We start from the raw sequence: 21,428 nt of genomic DNA on the forward strand, positions 1-21,428 counted from the left end.
TTCATGCCTATAATAAACGCCTGTAAAACTGAAAGCCAAGCCTTTAGAAATCTGGCTCCTCATCGCACACATGAAAAAAAAACCCAAAAACTCGTTTGCGGGGCTTGGCCAGTGGAGTTTTTCATTTCGGGGGAGAGACTGAAGGGGGGTACAGATTTTTTTTTTTAAATTTTTTTGGTTTTTTCATTCTATAAAAACACCGCTGGTGCCTACGTTTAGGTCACAGATGATTCTGGCTACATTTCAGAGTTTTGGAATAAACCCAGTGACAGGCACGGAGGACAACTCTGCCCTTGCGTATTAACAGAGTAGCTCTTCGTGAAGAAGCGCAGCTGATCCCCATCCCTCAGGATGCGGGAAACAAGAGTAAATTGTTTACAGACAGCCCTTCTTCCCTGCCTCTGCTGAGCCAGCAGCCAGCCTGCCGACGAGCTGTCATCCCTGGAGGTGACGTACAACCCCTGGCCCTACCGCTTCTGGGCAAACGACCACGCAGCGTTAGTCCGTGCGAGAGCAGAGATGCTGACCCGGTGTCTCGGACAGGTCCGACCAGTTAAGGATGGCATCCGTGCCCATAAATCGCTCCTTCGGGTCAAGGCGCAAACAGCACGCTGCCTCTCTGTGCCCTCTTCAACCAACCGCGGCTACGGCTCACGGCACCCGGGCAACGCAGCCGCCCTAGGACTCGCAGGATGAAAGGTGTGATGAGATCATTCTTTTTGCTCCACGCATTCCTCACCCGCAACATCAGAGCAACCCCTATAAAACTCTTCTAGCACGTTGCTGCAAATCAACACAGTCTTCCTTGATGGCAAAGACCCCGCTGGCAACAGAAGTCACAGAGTCACAGAATCTTCATGGTTGGAAAGGACCCTTAAAGTCCGCCCACTGGGTGGTTCTCACAAGCCCAGCAGACAAGCACCCTGCTCAGATACTATCAATTTTAGTGTTTGAATTGCTTTAACAATTAGCAGAGTTGAAAGGGAGCAAACGGAGTGAGGATGGGGCGACTGTCTGGGAGCAGACCCGCAGCCTGATGTGCTGGAAGGCACCACACAGATGTGGGCGACCACCAGCACCCCTTCACACAGCAAACGGGCACGTCACTGCACCACTGGCACAGAACTCACCCCATGCCCGAAAAAGCAACGCATCAAGTCTTCTCCTTGGTCCCTGCTGAGTGAAACACGCCGTTGCCTCTCACAAGATCCTACAGATGCCCTTCCACACACACACACCTTCTACACACCTGATGAGGGGACTGGAACACCTCTCTGATGAAGAAAGGCTGAGGGATTTGGGTCTCTTCAGTCTGGAAAAAAGACGGCTGAGGGGGGACCTTATCAACACTTATCAATACTTCAAGGGTGGGTGTCAGGAGGATGGGGCCAGGCTCTTTTCAGTGGTGCCCGGCAACAGGACAAGAGGTAACGGGCACAAACTCGAGCATAGGAAGTTCCATCTCAACATGAGGAGGAACTTCTTTGCTGTGAGGGTGGCAGAGCCCTGGCACAGGCTGCCCAGAGAGGTGGTGGAGTCTCCGTCTCTGGAGACATTCCAAACCCGCCTGGAGGCGTTCCTGTGCCACCTGCTCTGGGTGACCCTGCTCTGGCAGGGGTTGGACTGGGTGATCTCCACAGGTCCCTTCCAACACCTGCCATCCTGTGATTCTGTGACCTCCTCATGTACACACACTGGGCAAGGGCTCCAGGGTCCGTGGTCCAGCAGCTTCGCTGGCCCCACGCTCCTCCAGCATCACGTCAGCCCTTTGCTTCCTCGGTGCTCACTGGGTAACAGATTTCTCCCATTCCAGCAACAACCTGGACCTTCAACATGCTTTGGACCCCCCAAGGTTAGAAGGTCTGAGGTACTGACAGACTTCCTTACCCATGAATCAACCGTTTTATATTCTCCTTTGGCATTGCCGTTTTTTTTTCCTCCTGCTTTAAGTGGTGGCTGAGCATGACCGGGAAGAGCTCTGTAAGGACTGCTGTCCCTCTTCAGAAATATTCTGTAACTACCAAGTTTTAGTACCTTCTGAAGGAAACTGCATTCATCACAGTTCAGAAGGGACCTTTTGGCCTAATCCCCACTAGAAAAACCGCCAAGCTGATCCTCCCATCTCACAATTAACAGTGACAGAGACTTCACCATACCGGGCAATGCGGTGCTGCTATGACAACAGGAACGGGAGACTCGTTAAGGGACTCATCGAGAGGGATAACGAGCAATCACAGCTCACAGAGAAGGCAGAAATCAATGAGAGCTGTTGATATCGCAACATTTTGCCGGGTTGGGCCAGGTATTCAGTGAGCTTTGAAAGGTTGACTCGCATCGTCAGGGTAGGATCGCCGCGAGTACAACTTCTGAGGACAGGCAGATTCCTGGGGAGTAGAGAATGAATATTCATGAAGGAACTCAGTTTGGGAAAGGAAATGAATCAAGTGTGACAAATGCCGCCTATTAGGAAAAGAGGGTGGCGTCTATTTTTAGTGGAGTTAAGCAAACATTAAAGCTCACTCTCTAAGAACTCCAAATAATGCCACTCCTTGGCTCTGCCTCTCCACCGCCAGATAAGAATTTAGCAGCACGTTGCCACCAGCCAAAACCCGCTCGCCTGAACAGAAGTTTTCCCATTTAGCCCCCGTATGTGTTCTATAAAAATAAAAGTTTTAATCTCTAATCTGCATAGGAAGATGTGACGGTTTCCACCAGGATTTATTTTTTTTCCCCCCTCTCCAGAATCATAAGGCTTGAAGGAACCTTTTTAAGACGGAAGAAAACGCTGCATTCAAATCTCCTAAAAGAGCACTCACGCGGAGCTGTAATCACTTCAGATGCACGGAATTATCAGGAGGAGAAAATTCATCTCACTTAGAATCAAGACCCAATTTGATGCAGAAAGGAAGAGGCTTGGTTTGCCGCCGTGCCAAGCACTCAGACTTTTCACCGAAGTCAAAGAAGCTACAGCTGCTCCGAGCCATTGAAAATCATGCCCAGAATCTCCAGCGAAACTTGTTTGCAGAGATGGCAGCAGGCTGATAAGGATGTTGACTATTCCAAACAGGCCCACGTTATTTTATATTTTTAGAGATACTTAGCCTGCCTATTATTATTATTAAGCAGAGGTGGAGTATTTACTGCCTCCTTCTCGGAAATCTGTAAAAATGCTGCCTTTCAGCAGACTCCTCTTCTCTCTTCTGGTGAGCATTAAAGAGTTTCCTTCTCTCACATTTCATGCCCACAACTTGTCCAATTAAATAAGACAAAAGAGAGAGAATATTGCCTGATAAAAATAACACGATCCCCACAAAGCTATTTGAGCGGCCTTGATCCCATAACCTAAGGTGCTGCCAAGCCGTTGATTCAGACCAGAAGGTTTGGAAAGCTCTTTCCAGGGTCGTCCTAGCAGTGAGCGTTTAGAAAAGCCCTGGGCAAAGGGAGAACACGACCCAGGGATGAAGGACCCTTGCAGCAAGGCTTTTCAAGTCAAAATGCCCCATTTCTTACCAACTCCTCCACCTGCAACACCAGGTGGCTTCTGGCACCTCTCCTGTAGAGCTTCAAACATGCTCTTAAAGATGGCTTACAAAGAAGCAGCTCTGAAATCAGACATGTCAAGTATTTATTATCGCTATCTGCCTGCGGCACCGATCAGGCTGGGTGAAAATGAAGAGCAGAAAGACGCGGTTTTTCCCCGAGCAGCCAAACCTGGGAAATCTGTTGGCCGTGCACGCAGGCGCCGTCCATCTCATCTGGGACTCTGGGATCAGAGGTGGTGTCTCCTCCTGAGGTTCCTTCCCTGGTCTCTCCCTCCCAATCGCGTGCCCCCACCACTTCCTCGGCTTTCAGGTTACGAGCTTCCCTGTCATCTAGAGGGGAAGATGCCCACCATTAATGAAGTGCGGCTCATTACTGGGTGCACTGGGGCAACCTTCATCCCCAGCACAGCACGTGTGGCTGGGTCCCCACCAGGACAACAGCCAGCACGCGGAGCTCACCGTACATCACCTCCTTGGTGCATCACAGTGTCATTTGTCAGGAAAGTTGGGCCCGTTGTCCTTTAGAGAGCACATCTCCGTCCCTCCTTGCGCCGGCCCTCAGCAACTGTTGCCATGGTTATTACATTTGAGTGCTTTTCATCAAGAAGATGCTGCAACTGCCGAATTGTCTCTTGCAAGAGTTATTTAGGAATAACTAGTTAGTAAGTAGGAATAACGGGTTCAGACTGCCCACAGAAGCCAGCGATCCCAATTATTTTCGCTTTGATCCTGCCTTCTTTCTGGTCTCTGCCAGGTTCGGGTTTAAAGTGGGGGTTAGAGATAAGCAGAAGAGAAGGAACGTTTCCTGAAGGGAAACGCACTCGGCTCTGCCAGGAGATTAAAGGTCTCTCTTCGTACAAAGCCTCTGCTTTTCAATCAATCATAAATAGGCTGTAACAAGGCACAGCAATCAACCAGGAAACATATATCCTCACCTGTCGGGTTCACGGGGAGAAATGAGATGTATTTTCCAGCTCCATCACATTAATTATTAATCAAGATATTACGGGCAAAGCCCAAAACCCGTTCATCAGTCAAGGGGAGTGACCGATGTCCCAGCGCTCTCCTCCTGCAAGGCACGGGCTGTGCCCGGCCCGCCGGGCGAGAGCGGTTCTCATGGCAGGAGCCAGCCCACGGCCCTGCCGGGGGTGCCGGCGTTTCGCCTCGAGAGGCGGCCGCGTTTCAGACCCACTTTCAGCATCACAAAGTGAACGAATAAAGCCTGCTCCAGAAAGCCAAGGCCGTTTTGTTTAGCTCTCATTTAAAGCTCTGAAGAGTGACTGGGTAATGATGGAGCTGGTTTCCCCCTGCAGATCGGGTCCCACAGCGCAGTCCGTTAGGCTTTTAATGACATAAATGCCTTTTTCTGCTCTGTGTTATCCCTGGCACGGGGTTTGGGTAGGGAGGTGCATACCGCAAGACCTGAAGAACAGCTAAGCTAAAGGAGAGGCACGTGGAGTCTGCTGCAGCCTGAGCATCCACCGGCACCAGCGTTTCCCAAATCCCAGCCTCTTGCAGCGGGGGGAGCTGCCCATGGCACTGGGACCCTCAGAGGGTTTTTGGACCCATGGAGGGATCCAGAAGATGGAAGACAACCTCAACTTCACTCACAGGAATGAACCCAGGGGCTAGAGACACGTATTAGATGTAAGCCAAACACATCTCACAGCTGGAGCCAAAAAGCCACTCAGCAGAGCCGCAGTACTGGGTTTTCAAAGGGTGTCTGCCCAGTAGCAACCGGTAGGGAGACCTGAGCTGGCTCAGGCACCGAAACTGGAGCCACCAGCCTGGTGCAACGCCTGCTTCCCCGAGGTCGAGTTCACCTCCTTCTCCTGGCAAGGCAACACACGGCCGGTGGTGAGCTGCAGCGCCCGACGGTCAGGCCAGCGCATCGCTCGGCGAGCACCCACGGATGATGAGCTCTTTCTTGCAAACAGACTGTACTTCCCTACGGCCACAGGCTGAAGACAAAGAACTGAATTTGGATGACGTGAGACCCAGAGAGGTCGCGATGCAGCCTTTCCCCAGTTACCAAAAGAGACAGAAGACGACTTCACTTATTCTAGCTGAAGTAGCTGGATTTAAAGAAATTAAATTTGTCGGTTCATTAGTGTGTAACCTAAGAATGAAAAATGCATTTCTAATTCCTGATCCGCTAATCCACAATCCGCTGATCTGCAATCCCCAGAGTCCCCAGGGAAAGAACAGAAAATCCACAGCAGCCTTACACTATTTCTCCAAGATTTCCTGGCCAGGTCCTGCAGAAACAGCTCACGCTATGGAGCTTTCCTCCCTTTGCAAAACACACCTTGGCAAACACGCTGCCGTGCTAGGGGGTACCAGGGATAATAAAAACCAAATTGCACTTGTCAGAATAAGCGAACAATGGGCGTTTTGTGAGGTGCCGGGCATGACGCTTTCTGCGTTTGCTGGGCTCCCCATTGATCTGCAGAATCAGCTCATTTGCAGCAGCCTTCCTACTCGTTAGGACAATTAGCGAGGTCTGAGTCGCGTTCTTAACGCGGAAGCGCTGCGACTGCACTGCAGGATGGCGTGTTGGCGCCTGCGAAAAGACTGTCCTGGCTGGACCTAAGGGATGTGTCCCTCGGTACCTTCTTCCCAGCTGACGTCCACCCGTGGAAGCTGCTCCTCATCCGTTTTGCCCCCGGAAGATCGGTCCATTGTATCCCTGCTCTCAGGGTATGGCAAGGGTGCGGGGGGCGCAGGCCTGCCAAGCACACTCACAGTCAGTTTGCACACTTTAACCCATGATCTCCACGGGCAACATCAACTTTCTACACCAAAGCCTTCTTTAAGTTATTTTGGACCTCTCTGCCTCATTCAGCCGAGGTGGAAGCAGCCACAATCCTCTCTGGTAAGGGTGCCCCACGCCAGCACAACCCCGTGCACAGAGGGAAGATCAGCAGTGAGCGCTGAGCTGTGGGGTGGGAAATTAGGCCAAATCCCGGGGATGCCACCATTGCACTTAACCACCCCCTTCGTACCCTCTCCAGACAGATGTGCTGACACACCTCCATCACTGATCTGGTTTTGACTTTGCAAAGCACCTCAGCCTTTGCTGGCTGCTTCTCCCCAACTCCAGAGCTGCTCAGAACTTGCTGCCCGTGCAAGCACGGTCATGGTCTGAGCTGCACGGCCAGCTTGCAGGGGGAGGACTCACTCCCAGAACACGATGGAGAAATCTTTCTGCAACACCTTTTCTTTCTCCTTCCCGGCAGATATGTTAGAAATGCTGTAAAGGTCTGTAGCCACAGACTCCAGAAACAGCCACTAACGCCAAAGCCGGCACAGGTACCACCACCTGGTCTTTCTCCCTTTCGAGAGGCAGATCCACCCTTCACATCTCAGAAGGGTGTGAAACCACAGCCCCTGAGGGAATTGCTCAGGTCGCATGTGGAGCAGGGGCCCAGAGCAGAGCCTGAACTTGCCGCCCCCCCGCATCACTTCCAACACCTCCACATCCCCGTTTCCCAAGCTTTTTGGAGCACGCCTCAAAACGTTCCCCTCCTCCCAGCTCTGCTCTCCATCGCGGCAGTCACACAAGAGCCATCGTGCACAGCTGCGGGAAGCTCGAGGCCAGAAATAGCAGCTCATTACTAAAGCACGTCATCACACGCCAAGGACCCCGATACGCCCTTCGCTCCCCTCCCCGTCACCCCGACCCGCACCCAGCTTCCACCGCTCCGCCAGCCCGTCCTCCCCGGTCCCACCTGGACGGGGACAACCCAGGGCTGGCTCTACCAAATGACATCCGTATTTCTCCCGCTGAGCTCCTCAGCCCGTGCTCGTGGAGATTCACGCTGGCTGAATTGATCTCCAGACGCAGACGGGGTAGGACCAAGTCCTGACTCCATTCCACTCTTGAAGGTTTCAATTAATCATAAAGCCAATTCCATTTTGGGCTCCATCTGTCTTTATTCCTTCAGGGACTAATAACGCCTCACCGTGTGTTTTCACACACTAGTTGAACTGAAATTAAGACAGATTTCAATATGAAGTGCCCGAGAAGAAAACGCGTTTTTTAAAAAGAAAATCTCAGAGTTGTTACCATTCTCAGCTTGGAAAAAAGATCTTAAGTAAAAGCAGCGGGGTATTAATTTGCAAAACAACTTGGCTCACTGCAAGTCATGCAAACACACTAAAATCATATTTATGAGTTTTTATGACGGAGTATGTATGGAAATGTAACACAATCTGCTTCCCAAGGGAGGTGAGGAACACGCAGAGGGAGATCAGGAACGCTCCTGCGTGCGGCCGCCGAGCAAAGGGATTCCGGCAGCAGACACCCTGCCGCACCAGGCATGGACCAGAATCCAGAAACCCTTTTCAACCCTCTCCGTTGCACTGACAGAAATAGACAAAGAACCCAAGAACCCTTGTGGTTCATCACGTACGGCAGGTTTTAGCTGCTTAAGGCTTAGGGAAACCTCATTTGCATGTTACTGTACTGTTACCACCCTGGGTTTTTTCTTCCCACCTCTGCAAAATCCAGCCACCGGGGCCTTCCGACCAGCCAGGCCTACACGCCGGCTTTAATAAGTCAATTCCTAAGTTGACCTGGTGGTTTATACAGAGCAACAGCCCTAATTATTGATCTTGGCAGACGGAGCTAAGGATTAACGACCTGTCCCTCGAAACAGCCACGGCAGAGCCGTGCCCATCGTCTCCCGGCTGTCGATCCAGCGGCACCAACGCGTTCCCTCACTCCTCACCCAGGCAAAGATGCGGCCCCAACTTGGGTGACAGCCCAGACTGACACAGGCGGGGATGCTCAAAGCACGGGCCAGCTCCAGGATGATTAAGAGAAGGGAAGAGGTACGGCTGGGCAACAGGGGAGAATCACGGAGAAAGAGTTGTGAACGTGGAGAGCAGCAGAGCGACAGGACACTCACCGTGACCCACGTATCACCTGGGCTCCAGCTGACCCCATCTGACTGCCGGAAGAGTCCTGTCTCTTTCCCATTCCCTATATTCAGGGCATTTAGAAAAAAAAAAAAAAAAAAAAAAGGACAGACACTCTGGAAAGGATGGTTGCAAGAAATTATACGATGCACTCCACGTTAAATTCATAAGAGACAAAACCGGAGAGAATCTGTGAGAACCGAAGTGCGCTGGAGGGACAGCTAGACGCTTCTGATGGAAGCGAAGACGCAATCCTTTGATGGTTGCCTTCTGGAACTGGCTGCAGTACCTTGGAAACTCATTAAATGCAGCAGAAAGGACAAGTGACGTACATCTATTGATGCTTTGAGCAGCAAATTAGTTTTCAAATCTATTCAGGTCTCACACAGTGGCGTCAAGGGGCTAAGACTTGGTGGCGAGCAGCTGCGATAGCATTTCTCCAACTTGTGTGATGACTCCAAGCCACCCCACGGGGAGGGGGCTGCCCACCAGTCCAGCTCCCCGGAGACAACTCGTGGCCACAGACAGTTGCCCTGACCAGCAGGGCTCAGAGATCTGTGTGGCTTCAGACAGCCAAGCCAGTGAGCCTTCCCCTTCCAAAACACGCCAGGCGGCTCCGAGGGCCTCTGACAGACATCTGCTTTAAAGCAAAAAGAGGATCATCTAAAATAAAGAGAGATCAAAATCCGGCTCACAAGACGACACAGAATGTCAGCACCTGAGGGAAGAGCAAGTAGTCAACAGTGATGATGAGTTTCTTCAGAAAGAGCTTATTTCCAGTAAGCTGTTTTCTCCCTCTGCAGAGCATCACCCTGTTCAAACACTTGGCGAGCCTTGAAGGGGCTGAGGTTGGCAGCAATCTGGTGGAAGACCTGAGCAACTGTCTTCAGGGATGAATAATCAACTGTTTCAACGCATCTTAAAAGCACAGGAACAGACAGATGAGGAAAAACTTATCAAAACGCTGTATCAGGAGAACAGGTAGGCTGGAAGACGCCAACCTGAGAACAAGGTCAGTTGCTGGGACTTGATCCCTCTTCAACCAGGACAACCCAGGGCCAATCTTAGACACCATGAAAGCCTGCGGCTGCTGGCTTGTGTTATTTTGCCTCCTATGCAAGCTCTGAGACCAGCAGCTCTGCCTTCCTCTCGGCGGCACAAGGGGAAGAGCAGCGGAACAACAGAGGGATAGTGAGTAAATGTGGCTAAATCCAGAAGACAGCTCATGAGAGCTACGGGCCACCCCCCAAGACCCCTCCCAAAAGCCCGATTCTGCCACTACCAGTCACACCACAAACCTGGCTGGATCTGCCTTTGCATACTCGCAGCATACAGCCTGCCAGCAATTAAATCCAACAAAAGCCGCAATCAGCAAAGGGGTAGGAGGGTGCACGCAGCAGGACCCACAAAGGGAGAGATGGGGATCTGGACCCTCCTATACAAGCTCAGACAATAGCCCGTAATCGTAATCGCTGGGTCAGTTCTGTCCACCCCAAACCCTGCTGGGAGCAGGTACGTAATTGAGGCTGGATCCTGCATTTCCTGCTCTCATTGTTCCTCTTCTTCCCATCCCTCGCTGCTTTGTTCTGTTCAATGCACGTTTTCAACCTCCCTTCGGAAACACATTAACAACAGGCTGCCACAGCCTCCCGTACGCCCCGATTAAAGAGCAGACGCAGGTGCCTCTTCTTTGTGGAGCGTTTCGCACCTATTACTTGGAGGGAATGCGGAGAACACGGGAAAGCCACAGCAGGTCAGGGAAATAACGTAGGCGTTGGGTAGGAAAATCTTTGAAGCTTGTGAAGCCATTAGCCGCGCGCGCAGGCTGTAGTGAAAAGGATAAACAGAGAACATGGATGATGAATAAATAGTGGCTGAAGAGACAGAGGAATACATGTTGCGTCCAGCGACGAAACCAGGTCTACGCTGAGAAACAGCAAGTGTGGGCTGGTTTTTTTTTGTTGCAGAAAGCCATTAGGTAACCAGTCCGAATGCATATTTTAAATGGAAACCACGACAATAACTCAAATGCTTTAGCGGAGAGCATTTACTAAATGAGAAGAGACAGAAACAATGCGTTTTATATAATGCATGACCTGGCTGCAATGAGTTTTTCCTGCAGGTTGTGTCACCAACTTCCCTGCTGAAGAGAGGGAGCCGCCGAGCGTCATCGGAGCAGCTTCCCGGTGCTCTGGAGCCCTGCCATGTCCCCGGGCAGCAGCGGCTATCCCGCGGGGCTGTGTTTGCAGGACAGGCCACCTCAGAGCAAGCAGCCAGACCAGCAAGACCCTGCACGGCTCTGGGCACGCTCACCTCCCCGCGAAGGACGCACCAGGAAGAGACCACCTGCATCGTCAAGGCCGAGCCCTGTGATAAGCGATAAAATACACCGGTGCTGGGGGGGAAACCGTAGGTTTACTCGCTGCTGAAGTGCGACGTGAGGCCAAACGCTCCGATTTCAGCAATCTGCATCCTCGTTGCTTAACCTCTTCGTCCTCCCCTCCAGTGCCACCGGCCCAACCCAGACCCCGTGGATGGGGTAATTCACTCCAGAATTCTCACACTTGACAGGAGCAACAACATCCTCAGCCTAAAACCGGTCCCACAGGGTGAAGCCGAGATGTCCATCCCACCTGTCAACTCTCCAGCAGTTGCAGGCACCTGGAGAAAATACACCTGGCAGGGGACGAGCACCCGACCTGGCCCTGCCCAGGGCAGGGGGTGGAACCAGATGACATTTAAGGCCCCCTCCAACCCGAACCATTCCATGATTCTATGATTGCAGGCACCGGCGTTTTCCCAGCATTTAAATTACCAAAGCATTTATGAAAACAAAACCAGGAGCAAAGCTCGGATTCTAGATTTTTCTCCCAGGATCTGCTCTCTCTGTCTTGCTGAGAGCACAAGGATGGCAGTTTACTATTTAATTGTTAATTACACTTTCTTGTTAGATTTCGGACGCTGAAAAATGTTTAGGGATTTATTCTTCTGTGTAATTAACCATAATGATGAAACACAGTTTTCTACCGCACTGCAGTTTTTGTTAAGGTTATTCATAATGGGGAAAGGCTAAATAGGTTGAGTTCATTATTGTTACAGGGAAAAAAAAAAATGAGGTGACCCAATCAAATTAATTTGAAATTAAGTGCAGCGAGGCCGATAACTCCACACAAGTCAGGAGTTCAAATAAAAATAGAAGAGACAATCTACAAAAGCAAGAAATTACAAGCGGGCAGGGAGTTGAGCCGGAATTACCGCAATTCGGGGGTGGCAAACACACGGCGTTGGCAAACGGGGCCACTGAAAAAACACGGTGAGAACGGATAAAGAGATGGGCAAAGACTGTAGGACGCAAAAGGAGAAGCTGGAGAAGGAAGGGACGAACATGAAGATGGATTTGAAATAAATGGGTAGCGACAGTGCTTGTTAAGCTAACTAGATTTATTTCTCTGCCCAGAAATTCTTATGTCCTTACAAGACAGCATCGAAGCAAGGTCTTTAATTTTACTTTTCCCGGGTTTATTGCTTGGGCCTTAATGTTATTTAACAGCAGTGAGTGTCAACCAGTCTCATTGCGAAGCTGGACTTAATTCAAAATCGTTAAATCCGGTGGAAGCTTTTTCCTCCCGACAGAGACATCCTGGTGCCTCTCTGACGAAACATGGAAGTCGTGCACCCTAGGGGAATGGACACCACGGAAATACCGACGGCCAGAGCAGAGACGGGGAGACAGCGTTCCCTCCTCCCAAAGAAAAGAAGCTGAGAAAGCAGGACGGAACCCAGCCGGATATCACGATGCTGAGCACTACTCGGCCACCCCGGCACAGCCCTGCGCGGGGAGGCAGCGGAGCCATCGCTCTGGGCTCTCCTTTTAGGCTTACCTGGAAAAGCAGATACGTGTTTTAGGCCTCTCTTTGCTTTGCCAAAACGGTGCTAGCTCGAAACAAGCCTCAGAGCTGGGTAAGATGCATAATGGTGATCGGGATATTCGTGATGTACATCGTCACGGTTTAAGGGGTTTTATCTCATGGGAAATGGTTAAGACAAGCGATACCCCGACGTGAGCCACCTCTAGGAAACTCTGGAGTGCTGCTACAAGGTGATGCTTGTGACGAGTTTCCTCTCAAGTCTTTACCAAATCCTGCACCGTTTGTTTGATCACTCGGCCAGCGATAAAGAGCGAGATCCCAGTAGCGCTGGGCTTGTTGGAAGAGGCTCTGCTGGGGACCATCCTGCTGGGACACACCATCAGTGAGATCCTGTCCCCGGCCACACAGTCTGAAGAGCACTTGGGTTTTTAACCGACGGGCCAAGACGCCACAAATGTCTCAATGCAGCTGCACAAGCGACTTTGGCCATGCCGAAATCGCACCTTTTGCACCTTCTGCCCCCTCCCCACAAAACGCAAATGGCTTCTCTTCACCTTGAAGGTCCAGCGGCTTAGCTCCTCTCTGTCCTCACCTCTAATTCACCCCTAAGCGTACGGGGAGCATTTGGGATAAAGCCTCAAGAATGCATTCGACATAAATCATTATTCCCCTTCTAAACGGATTACAAAAATCCTTTTATTACAAAATATTAAAATGTTCCAATTATTGGTGTGGAAAAACGTTTCCTGGAGGTAAAGTTTTTAAAAATTGAGGTTTTAATCACAAGCGTAATCCTTGCTGGCTAACACTTCCAGTCTTGTGAAACATCTCGATACAAACTGCGCAGAGGCCTGGCTGCGCGACGAACAAAGGAAGATGCTGCCTGTAAATAGCTCAGAGGACATCAGAAGACGCTTCCCTCATCAGCAATCTTTCTTAGCTTAATATAGCTCCTCTTTGCATAAAACATTGACATTTTTGCAATGTTTGGACCCAATGGTGCGAATGCTGATTGTCATCCGAAGATACTAGAGTGTACCTTCAAAAATATGCAAGAACATTTTACAGACAGTAGTTTTACTTGCCTCCAAAATGCTGTATCTTAATATTTCATACTTATATATATTTAAATGTTAGTACCACCGGATAAATGCTAACATGCTTTTATGCTAATGCAATCACTGAAAATCCAGATAATGTTGTGTATTGGCATATACTGTTAGTGAATTATGGATACCTAAATGTACAATCCCACATGCCTAGCAATTATTTTTGTTAGTGCATTTAACTTTTATTTGCAATCAGAGCACTTGAGGATTGTTCAAATGAAGTTTACTTTTGCAAAGTGCTGAACAGAAAACATTTTGTTAAAGGTTTAAAAACAGCAAGACCGCGATGAGGTTTTCCAGTGGCAATAAGGGCACCGCTTGGAAAACTCTACCAGATGGAACAATGTTTGATTTCATCAGAGACTCAGCGATTAAAAGCCAAATACCTAAAAGGAAGGATATATAAGAGAAACAAGAGATGAAATCTTGATTTATTTTTTTTCTGTACCAGGTCACCCTCTTCCACGGCAGAGGCTCACAGATGGAGGCAGAGGCTGGGAGGCCGGTGTCCGTGCAGGCAGCACCCTGGCAGACAGACCCTGGGACCCTTTGCCCTGAGGACCGAACCCTCCTGTGCTAAGGCTGCTTTTCAAGTCTAGTTTAAACCAAATAAATAGGAACGATACCAGGAGGGAGAAATCCTGAGCTGCCCCTGCCGTGCCCTCTCTTTCTCCTCCTCCTGCCTCTGCTGATCCAACATCTTGGCCAGGCACCTGGCCCGTTGGCTCAAGATGCTGATCCACTTGAAAACCCTTTCATCCCAAATTGGGTTTCCGAGCCAGGTCCCAGCCAGACCGCGCACAGGCAAGACCTGGGTGATGCAGCTGGTTGCTCCATCCTTTACCTGCTTCGCTACCTGATCACAGTTAAGCACAACGTGAATCTGGGGAAGATCCGCGTATTTTTAAGAGTTGAAAAGTTCTGGACGCGACCCAAGCACGTCTGAGACGGCTCAGCGTCCAGCTTTTTTCTCCTGCATAAAACAACTTGCCTACGGACGCCGCCGAACTCCCTCTTCCAGATTCAGCTGCGCCGGGAGTTAATGACCTCCCGGGCTGAGGAGCTGCTGTGAGCGTGCCCCGATTTCCTTCTGGGAAGGTTTGCCAGGCTTGAAACCGCTGGCCTGAGCCAACCTGGCTGAAGAGACCTGGGAGGTGGCCACAGAGCCATTTGGTGAGCAGCAGACCATCGCCTCTTGCTCAGGCACGGCTCAGCATCCAAGGCAGGATCCGACACCAGCCCCAGGCACGCAAGTACGGATCGGATCACGCCCCTACAGCCCAGGGAGCTGTGGCACCTCTGGGCACTTCCCGGAAAATCCTACCACCTAACTAGGAACAACCATGAGCGAAGGAAATAAACAACAACCCCTCCGAAAAACAAAAGACATCAGGAAAATGTTTAGCGTGAAGTAATTGAAATGCCCCCGGCAGTTTAAATGGAGCACGGAGTAAGCTGAGAAAAATGTACGAACAAACAAATTAAGCAGATAGCACAGGGCAGACGAGCTGGCGTGTAGGTGTCTATTGAGAAAGCTTAAGCACAGCAAGGGGAAAAAAAAAAAGCAAACCCAAAAACCAGGCGTAATATTCCTCACATTTTGGAACCGAGCTCTCAGACAATACATCATCCAAACCACTCAAAATTACCATCTGTCAGAATGTCCTTTAAAGAAAAAAGGTCTAAAAGTTTCCAAAGTAGTATTTTAATATTGTCATATTAGAAAAGAGATTGTTTCTGTCCAACGAAAGGCATTTGCAATTAAGTGAGGAACCCCACACAAAAGCATTAGTTTCGTGGTCACTGCCATATGCTCGTATCACGAGACAATGAGTTTCTTGCGTCTGGATCATGCCATGTTAGCTAAATCAGGAAAGAAGCCATTTAATACCCCCCATCACTTTGTAAGTTACCTGCAAACGTTTCCAGAACCTCTGCATGATTTTCTCTTTATGAAACGTATAACTAACTTCTACCCGCTATTAAAGAACCTAAGGAAACAATTACAATATCGGTTCAAACATTAAGACGCGCCAGAATACGAAGAGCGGGTGGGTTTTTCTGATGTGAGAGAGTGTATTTTATTGCGATCGGTAAGTCAAGCTCTGTTTCAGGCCACAAACTGGATCCTTTCCCAGTGTAAATCTGGCTACCCGCTGCTGTCCACGAGGCCGTATTACTTCACACATGCTGAGGACTAACAAGATCGCAAAAGAAATGCAGATTTGTAGACTATATTAGACTACGTGATAAATAATTTATAATGGTGGAGAAGGTGACCGTATTTTTAGGCATAGAAATATGCAGCTATAACAGTCCTGACCGTCAACGTTCACTCTGCACTCCTCACCTTGAAGTTTGGGTCCAGTCCATCCCATGCATTTCTAAAGCCTCCGCACCTGTGAATGTGCAACGCACCGCCCAGCCCCAAATCCCATAAACCCCAAACCTGTAAAGGGCACCAATAAAACCCACTGAGCCCACAGGGTACCACCCGCAGCACTACACGCTACGCCCTATCACGAGGACAACCGGGCTCCTCTGGGCAACTGCCACCGTCCCATGAACCATAAACATCCTTCGGACCAGTCTCTTCTTGGTTCAGCCTGTTCCTGTGCTGAATCGACACCCCTTTGGCGTCAGAGGCATACGTCCACGGGGCTAAACGCCCCCCTCCAAAGATCACAGGTGTTGCTATATTTCTGAAATCAGCATTTTGCTATCCTAAAGCAGCCTAGAAGAAAGGAACAGGAGGGAGAAAGGTTCTCCCCGAGGCGCTCGTAAGCGCGCCATCCTCCAGATCTTCCCCCAGAGAGGGCTGCCAAAGGGAGGGGAGGCAGGATTATTCCCCTCGGACCTTGTGAAAACAAGGAGCCCAGGGAAATCAAGAAACAATCACAGCTTCCTCACTGAATTACTCCTGGCTGAGTCTAACAAGCAGGATGAGGACACACCGAGGAGAAGACCAGGGCAAGCGGTGCCGCAAGGAAAGAGCTAGGCAGGGGAGAAGCCAAATTGGTGTGTCGCAAGAAGAGAGAAGCTCTCAGCTCCTGCTATCAGAAACAAATCAAGAGAGATGAAGAGAAGCACAGAGCCCATTTCCCGAGGTTGCCACCCTCCCGCCCGAGGTGGGAGGGAGCTCACCTGGACAGCGCGGCTCCCAGGACGAAGGCAGCGTGCTCCTTCAGCGCGGCCTCCGTGCTGTTCAGCCCGTCGATCAGAAGCTGGAGACCCCCCATGGAGAGGAAGTCCTTCGCGTTGTCCACCTGGGAGAGAGCAGGTCCCCATCAGTACAAAAACCCCAGCCGGATTCCACTCACCCCTTCGCGAATGCCGTGCTTCAGAAAGCACAGCGTCTCTTCCCTCCCAGTCTAACCAGCGCCGAGTTTTAAAAGCAATTAAAAATTAAGAGGGAACGAGTGTGGCTTGAATTCTGTACAATGCTGTCTGTGAGCAGTGGATGTCACGGTTGCAGAAGCAGAGTCTACTGATAGGTGGCTGTTATCACATGCAGAAGGCATTGCTGAAAACTCAAATACTTTGATTAGCTATCAGAACTATTCTGGACACATGTTTCAGTAATTCCGGTGATGTCAAAAATTCAGTAGATATGATGATGTCAAAAAAAAAAAAAAACCCAGTTCTTCGCTCTCTCACCTGAGCAGGCTGTTACTGGAAACCCAGGGAATTGTATGTTTTGCAGATGCACTTAATGAATTGATGCCCTAACGTAGCACCAGGAGTTCGGAACGTTTAAGAGCCTGTCGGCAGCGCTGGTACACAGGCAGCATCTCACCTCTGCTGGCAGCGAGGCGCGTGGGCGGCACTGGGTGTTTTTCACGACTACCATCAAGAGCTTCACACGGCCGGGGAAAGAAAAAGCCAGCCCCGCTCGGAAGAGTCAGCCAGAGCAATGATTTTTCTAAAGCAGACGATATTGGACTAACTGCCAGCAGGGAAAGTTTAAACGTTAGCAGGGATTCATCAGCCTTTGACTTTAACCAGACTTGGGGCCAACCAGGCACAAATCACAGTGGGCGTCTGTTCTCGGAGAGGAGATTAGACAGGGGCTCAGAGTGGCCCGCAAACAAAACGTAGAGACACAGCACAAAGTGCTTCCAGTACAAAATTCGGTCCAAAGTCAAATCAATACATTTCGGTTTTCAAGGATTTTTTTTTTTTTTTTTCCCCAGTTTAAAGGGGAACCTGATGAATGCTCAGAATTGCGTTTGCAAGAAGAATCGGGTTTAGAATTTCAACGTTTCTCCTCCCAGAAAGCCAGGGAGACAACAGCATGTGTTAGTAGATGGAAATAGAACCTGAAAATTAATTATCAGCCGGGCAAACCGACCTCCCCGGCTTCAGCGAGCAGACAGCACCGATGGGGTGGGAGAGGACAAACACTGTGAGACACGCAGGGGACGTCGGGCTCAGGCACCGCGCTCCAGCTTGAACGTTCTTTTAGTCAACAGTGACTTCATGCTCAGTGTTATTTTTATCTCAACGGTGTGCCTTCACCAAAATCGGCCATAAATCAGATATTTTAGGTAGCCAGGAGAATGAAGAAGCTACTTAGCTTTGTGTCCTACGGGTATGTCTTTACCACAGCAGGACCCGGGCAGCTACAGCCCGTCTCTTCTCCCCAACAATACCCACCACTTGCTGTCCCACCGCAAAGGCAGCGGCAGAGAGCCGATCTCTGCAGGTCTGGCTGGGGCTGATTCAGGATTTGCAGCAGCTTTTGTATCCTTTCAGATCCTGTTCTTTTAACTGTCCCTATAAACTGGACCCGTCAGACCTCTTGCTTTTCTGCAGGCCCATCTTTGGCTACAAAGAAACCTACGCAGCAACCCAATTTCAGCTACCAGCGGGTCCCTTTATGGCTCAGCCTCTGTAAAAACTCCGAGGCTGTTTTAACGCTGGAATTGGACGCTGACTTCTGCTGAAGAGGGAGCGCACAGAGAGGCAGAAAGTTTGCATCCCGCATCAGTCGTGGTAAAACCAACTGTCGCCGTATCCTCACCAGCACCGGAGTCCTTCGGGCCAGCCCCAGCGCCAGCGAGACGCCTCAGCCGCAGAATACAAAGTGTGCTGTACAGCTTGTTTTGAAGAACGTATTTGTTTGTTTTTTTTTTTTTTTAAACTGGAGTCTGTTGTGAGAGCTCCTTCCCTCAGCTCACCGCTTTCAAACCAACAAACCCCCCCCCAAACTCAACAACTTGAAGGTATTAACCTCTCTGGGGAGCGGCGGCAGCTCGTGCCTCGCTTCAGCCCACCGAAAACAGCACGGCAGAAAGGCAAAGATCAAAAGAGCTCTCGAGTAAAGTACACAGGGAAGGCGGGCGAGGAGAGGGACGGGAGAAGAGCAAATATGACAGCAGTTATTCGGGGAGAGGCTTTGAATCGGAGGAGAAAGAAAGCGGGGAGGGGAGGCGAGAGAGAAGATGTTGGAAAACGAAAGCGGGGAAGCAGCAGCACGTCAACGGCACACAACGGAGAGGAAATTAGCAACGAGAAACGGTGTGGCATGTCAGAGGAGGGGAGAGAGGAAGATAAGGAGAGTAAATAATTGAGAGTAAGAGCCTGCAATGCACAAGAACGGGGCTTGGCTGCGCGCACTGCTGTGCAAGCACCGTGAATTCTGTTTATAAATGAGTTATGCTCTGGCCTCTTCACATTTGCATTTGGTTTTTATGCGTTACAGATAACCCGGCAAGCCAAGCCTTCCTGCTCCTTCTCCAAGATGGGCTCCCAAACATGCCAAGTTGAATCCTGACTGATGAGAAGCAAACCAGAGCTGGCAACCAAAAGCTGAGCAAACACAGAGCCCTTGGGCTGACTCTTCAAGAGCAGGAGAGAGCATCTCTCCCCCGGCTCAGCACCGGCCGTGGCTTCCCCTCCGCTCGCTCCCTCGCAGGCACGCTCGCCGCTCCATGTCCCAGCGCTGCAGGATGCCCGTGAGCACGCCGCGGAGCAGAGAGCATCCTTTGCTTGCAAACCCCGCAGGGCACGGCATTTTCCACTCAACAGGGCGTTTTGTGCCCCGGAGGAAGCAGCGGGACGGCCGGGAGCAGAATGATTATCGAAAGCCATGGCACGTTACCATTCAGATGGAGCTGGGGGGGAAGAGGGAGCAGCAGAGCCGTCACCGGTCCCACAGGTGGGTGCGTGCTGCCCTGGGCCACCCACACCTCCAAGGACCCCCGTCCTCCAGCGGCACGGCCGTGGCTCACCACAGAGGACTCCTGACAAGTTCAGCCCTTCCAGGGTTATGCGGCACAAGCGCGTTTGGCTGCTATTCAGTAATTACATTAAGCCAGCGCTGCTAAAGTCAGTACCAAGCAGAGATAATGCTCTGGACGCATTCAACTGGCTGGAAGAAGAAAGAGGAGGAAAAGCCATGCTGGCTTAGAGACAAGTCATATTTCTTATCAGCTTCCTGCCTGATGAGAAGGTGCTGCCCAGCCATCTGCCCCGACAGCGCGGGCACAGAGCAACGTTGTGATCGATGCACAAAGGAGCCCTCTGTGCTCCCTGCCAGCCCCCCTGTCGTCTCCCCCTTTCTGACCCCTTTGATGCTGGATGTGGTTCCCTTTGATGCTCCAGTCCCCGCGCAGGGAGTGGGGACGGCTTCCCCGCTCCTCTCGCCTTTCTGAAACTGTTTGCCCCATCCCGTGCCACAAGCGGGCAGGGTTTTATGTTGGACTAGTCCAGACCGTTACGCTGGAATCCAAAGCATCCCAGGGTGTTTGGGGGTTGCTTTTTAGGATGCTGGCCTGGTGCTCTGGCACCCTTAACCGGACACAATTAGCCCTGAGTATAAATACGAAGCTCTTTGGGCACCCGTTCTTCACACTTATTCTCTGAGTCAGACAGATGCCGTCAGTGAAACAAAAGCATTGAGAACAAACAGCAAGGAAGCCTCTGCATGAGTATGACAGAGATTTAACGTGGAAATTTGAGACAAAGAGCCCTGGAAATAACGCTTCTATTAGCTGGTGCACAGACTCCCTCCCTTCAGCCACCTTCCCCCAAAACACCACGTTTGGTTTTAAGAAGTGCCGTTCCAGTGAAAGGTCTTGCACTGGCATCTCCCAAGGGTTGTCCCATTCACCCTCTGAAATGATAAAGGCACCGGGAGCGACACGGGAAACTCTCCCAGCCTGCTCGAGTCTCTCTGGGGAGGGAGAAGCCCAGTCCTTTCCCAGCAGGCAGAACGCCGCCTCGACGCCCACCCCAAGCCGCTGCAGCCCGGGAAGGCACCAAGCCCAGGGGAGGAGAGCGACGTGCCCAGAGCCTGCAACCAACGGGAGGCAAAAACGTGCGAGCTGAGCAAGAGAGATCCAGAGGTGGGGGGGGGGGGGGGGAAAGTGGGAGCATAAACCCGAGGAAGCGAGATTTCAGGAAATACATTCCACCTCACACGGAGCCGATCAGCACGGCTCAGCTGATGCTCAGCAACTCGCCATTCGCCTGAGCCTCTTCAGCCCTTTCTGCCACCGACCCAGCCATGAGAGAGGCGCTACACGCCATTTCTTACCCACGCCAAGACAAAAATACAGGTTTTTGGGTGGCTGTTGTCTTCCCTGATACGATGACATTCTCTGCGAACTGGTGTAAGGGGACCTACCTGCAACGACTGATGCTTTCCACGGAAGAAGCGAGAAAATAATTATTTTTTTAGCAGCCATCACTATACTTACTAAACCGGCAGACAAAACCCCATTTCGTAACATTTAGCATATAAAAGAAGAAAAAGAGAGGGGCAAGGAAAAAAAGCCTGAGAACAGACAACAAATCAGGCAATACTAGCCCTTAGGAAACTGCTTGCTACTGGTACGAGAGATGATTTATTCAAACCTGGATATAAAATAAGCCTGCAGTAGCCCTCTGCTGTCTGTTATTGTCCCAGGATTATGATAATTAAGCAATTTGTATTACCTGATAGCGATAAGAAAAATAACCCCACGTTTATGACACCGTAT

The 21,428-nt window shown here is 50.6% G+C and overlaps 1 protein-coding gene and 1 long non-coding RNA gene across 10 annotated transcripts in view; both read right to left on the minus strand.

Moving 5' to 3' along the window:
• Nucleotides 1-21,428, minus strand: part of SIL1 (SIL1 nucleotide exchange factor) — a 99,340-nt gene that overhangs the window by 20,507 nt on the left and 57,405 nt on the right. For all 9 annotated transcript variants that reach the window (XM_054217687.1, XM_054217686.1, XM_054217682.1 and 6 more), the window contains one exon: nt 16,588-16,709. In XM_054217687.1, the coding sequence (XP_054073662.1) occupies nt 16,588-16,709 (122 nt within the window). The remainder of the gene's footprint in view (nt 1-16,587; nt 16,710-21,428) is intronic.
• LOC128916275 (uncharacterized) lies at nt 2,257-6,148 on the minus strand. Its single transcript, XR_008468884.1, has 2 exons — nt 3,511-6,148; nt 2,257-2,384 (listed from the first exon to the last, which is right to left on the minus strand). It is a non-coding gene; the product is annotated as an uncharacterized LOC128916275 (long non-coding RNA).

Source organism: Rissa tridactyla, chromosome 11 (genome assembly GCF_028500815.1).
Source record: "Rissa tridactyla isolate bRisTri1 chromosome 11, bRisTri1.patW.cur.20221130, whole genome shotgun sequence".
NCBI classification, from domain to species: Eukaryota; Metazoa; Chordata; class Aves; order Charadriiformes; family Laridae; genus Rissa; species Rissa tridactyla.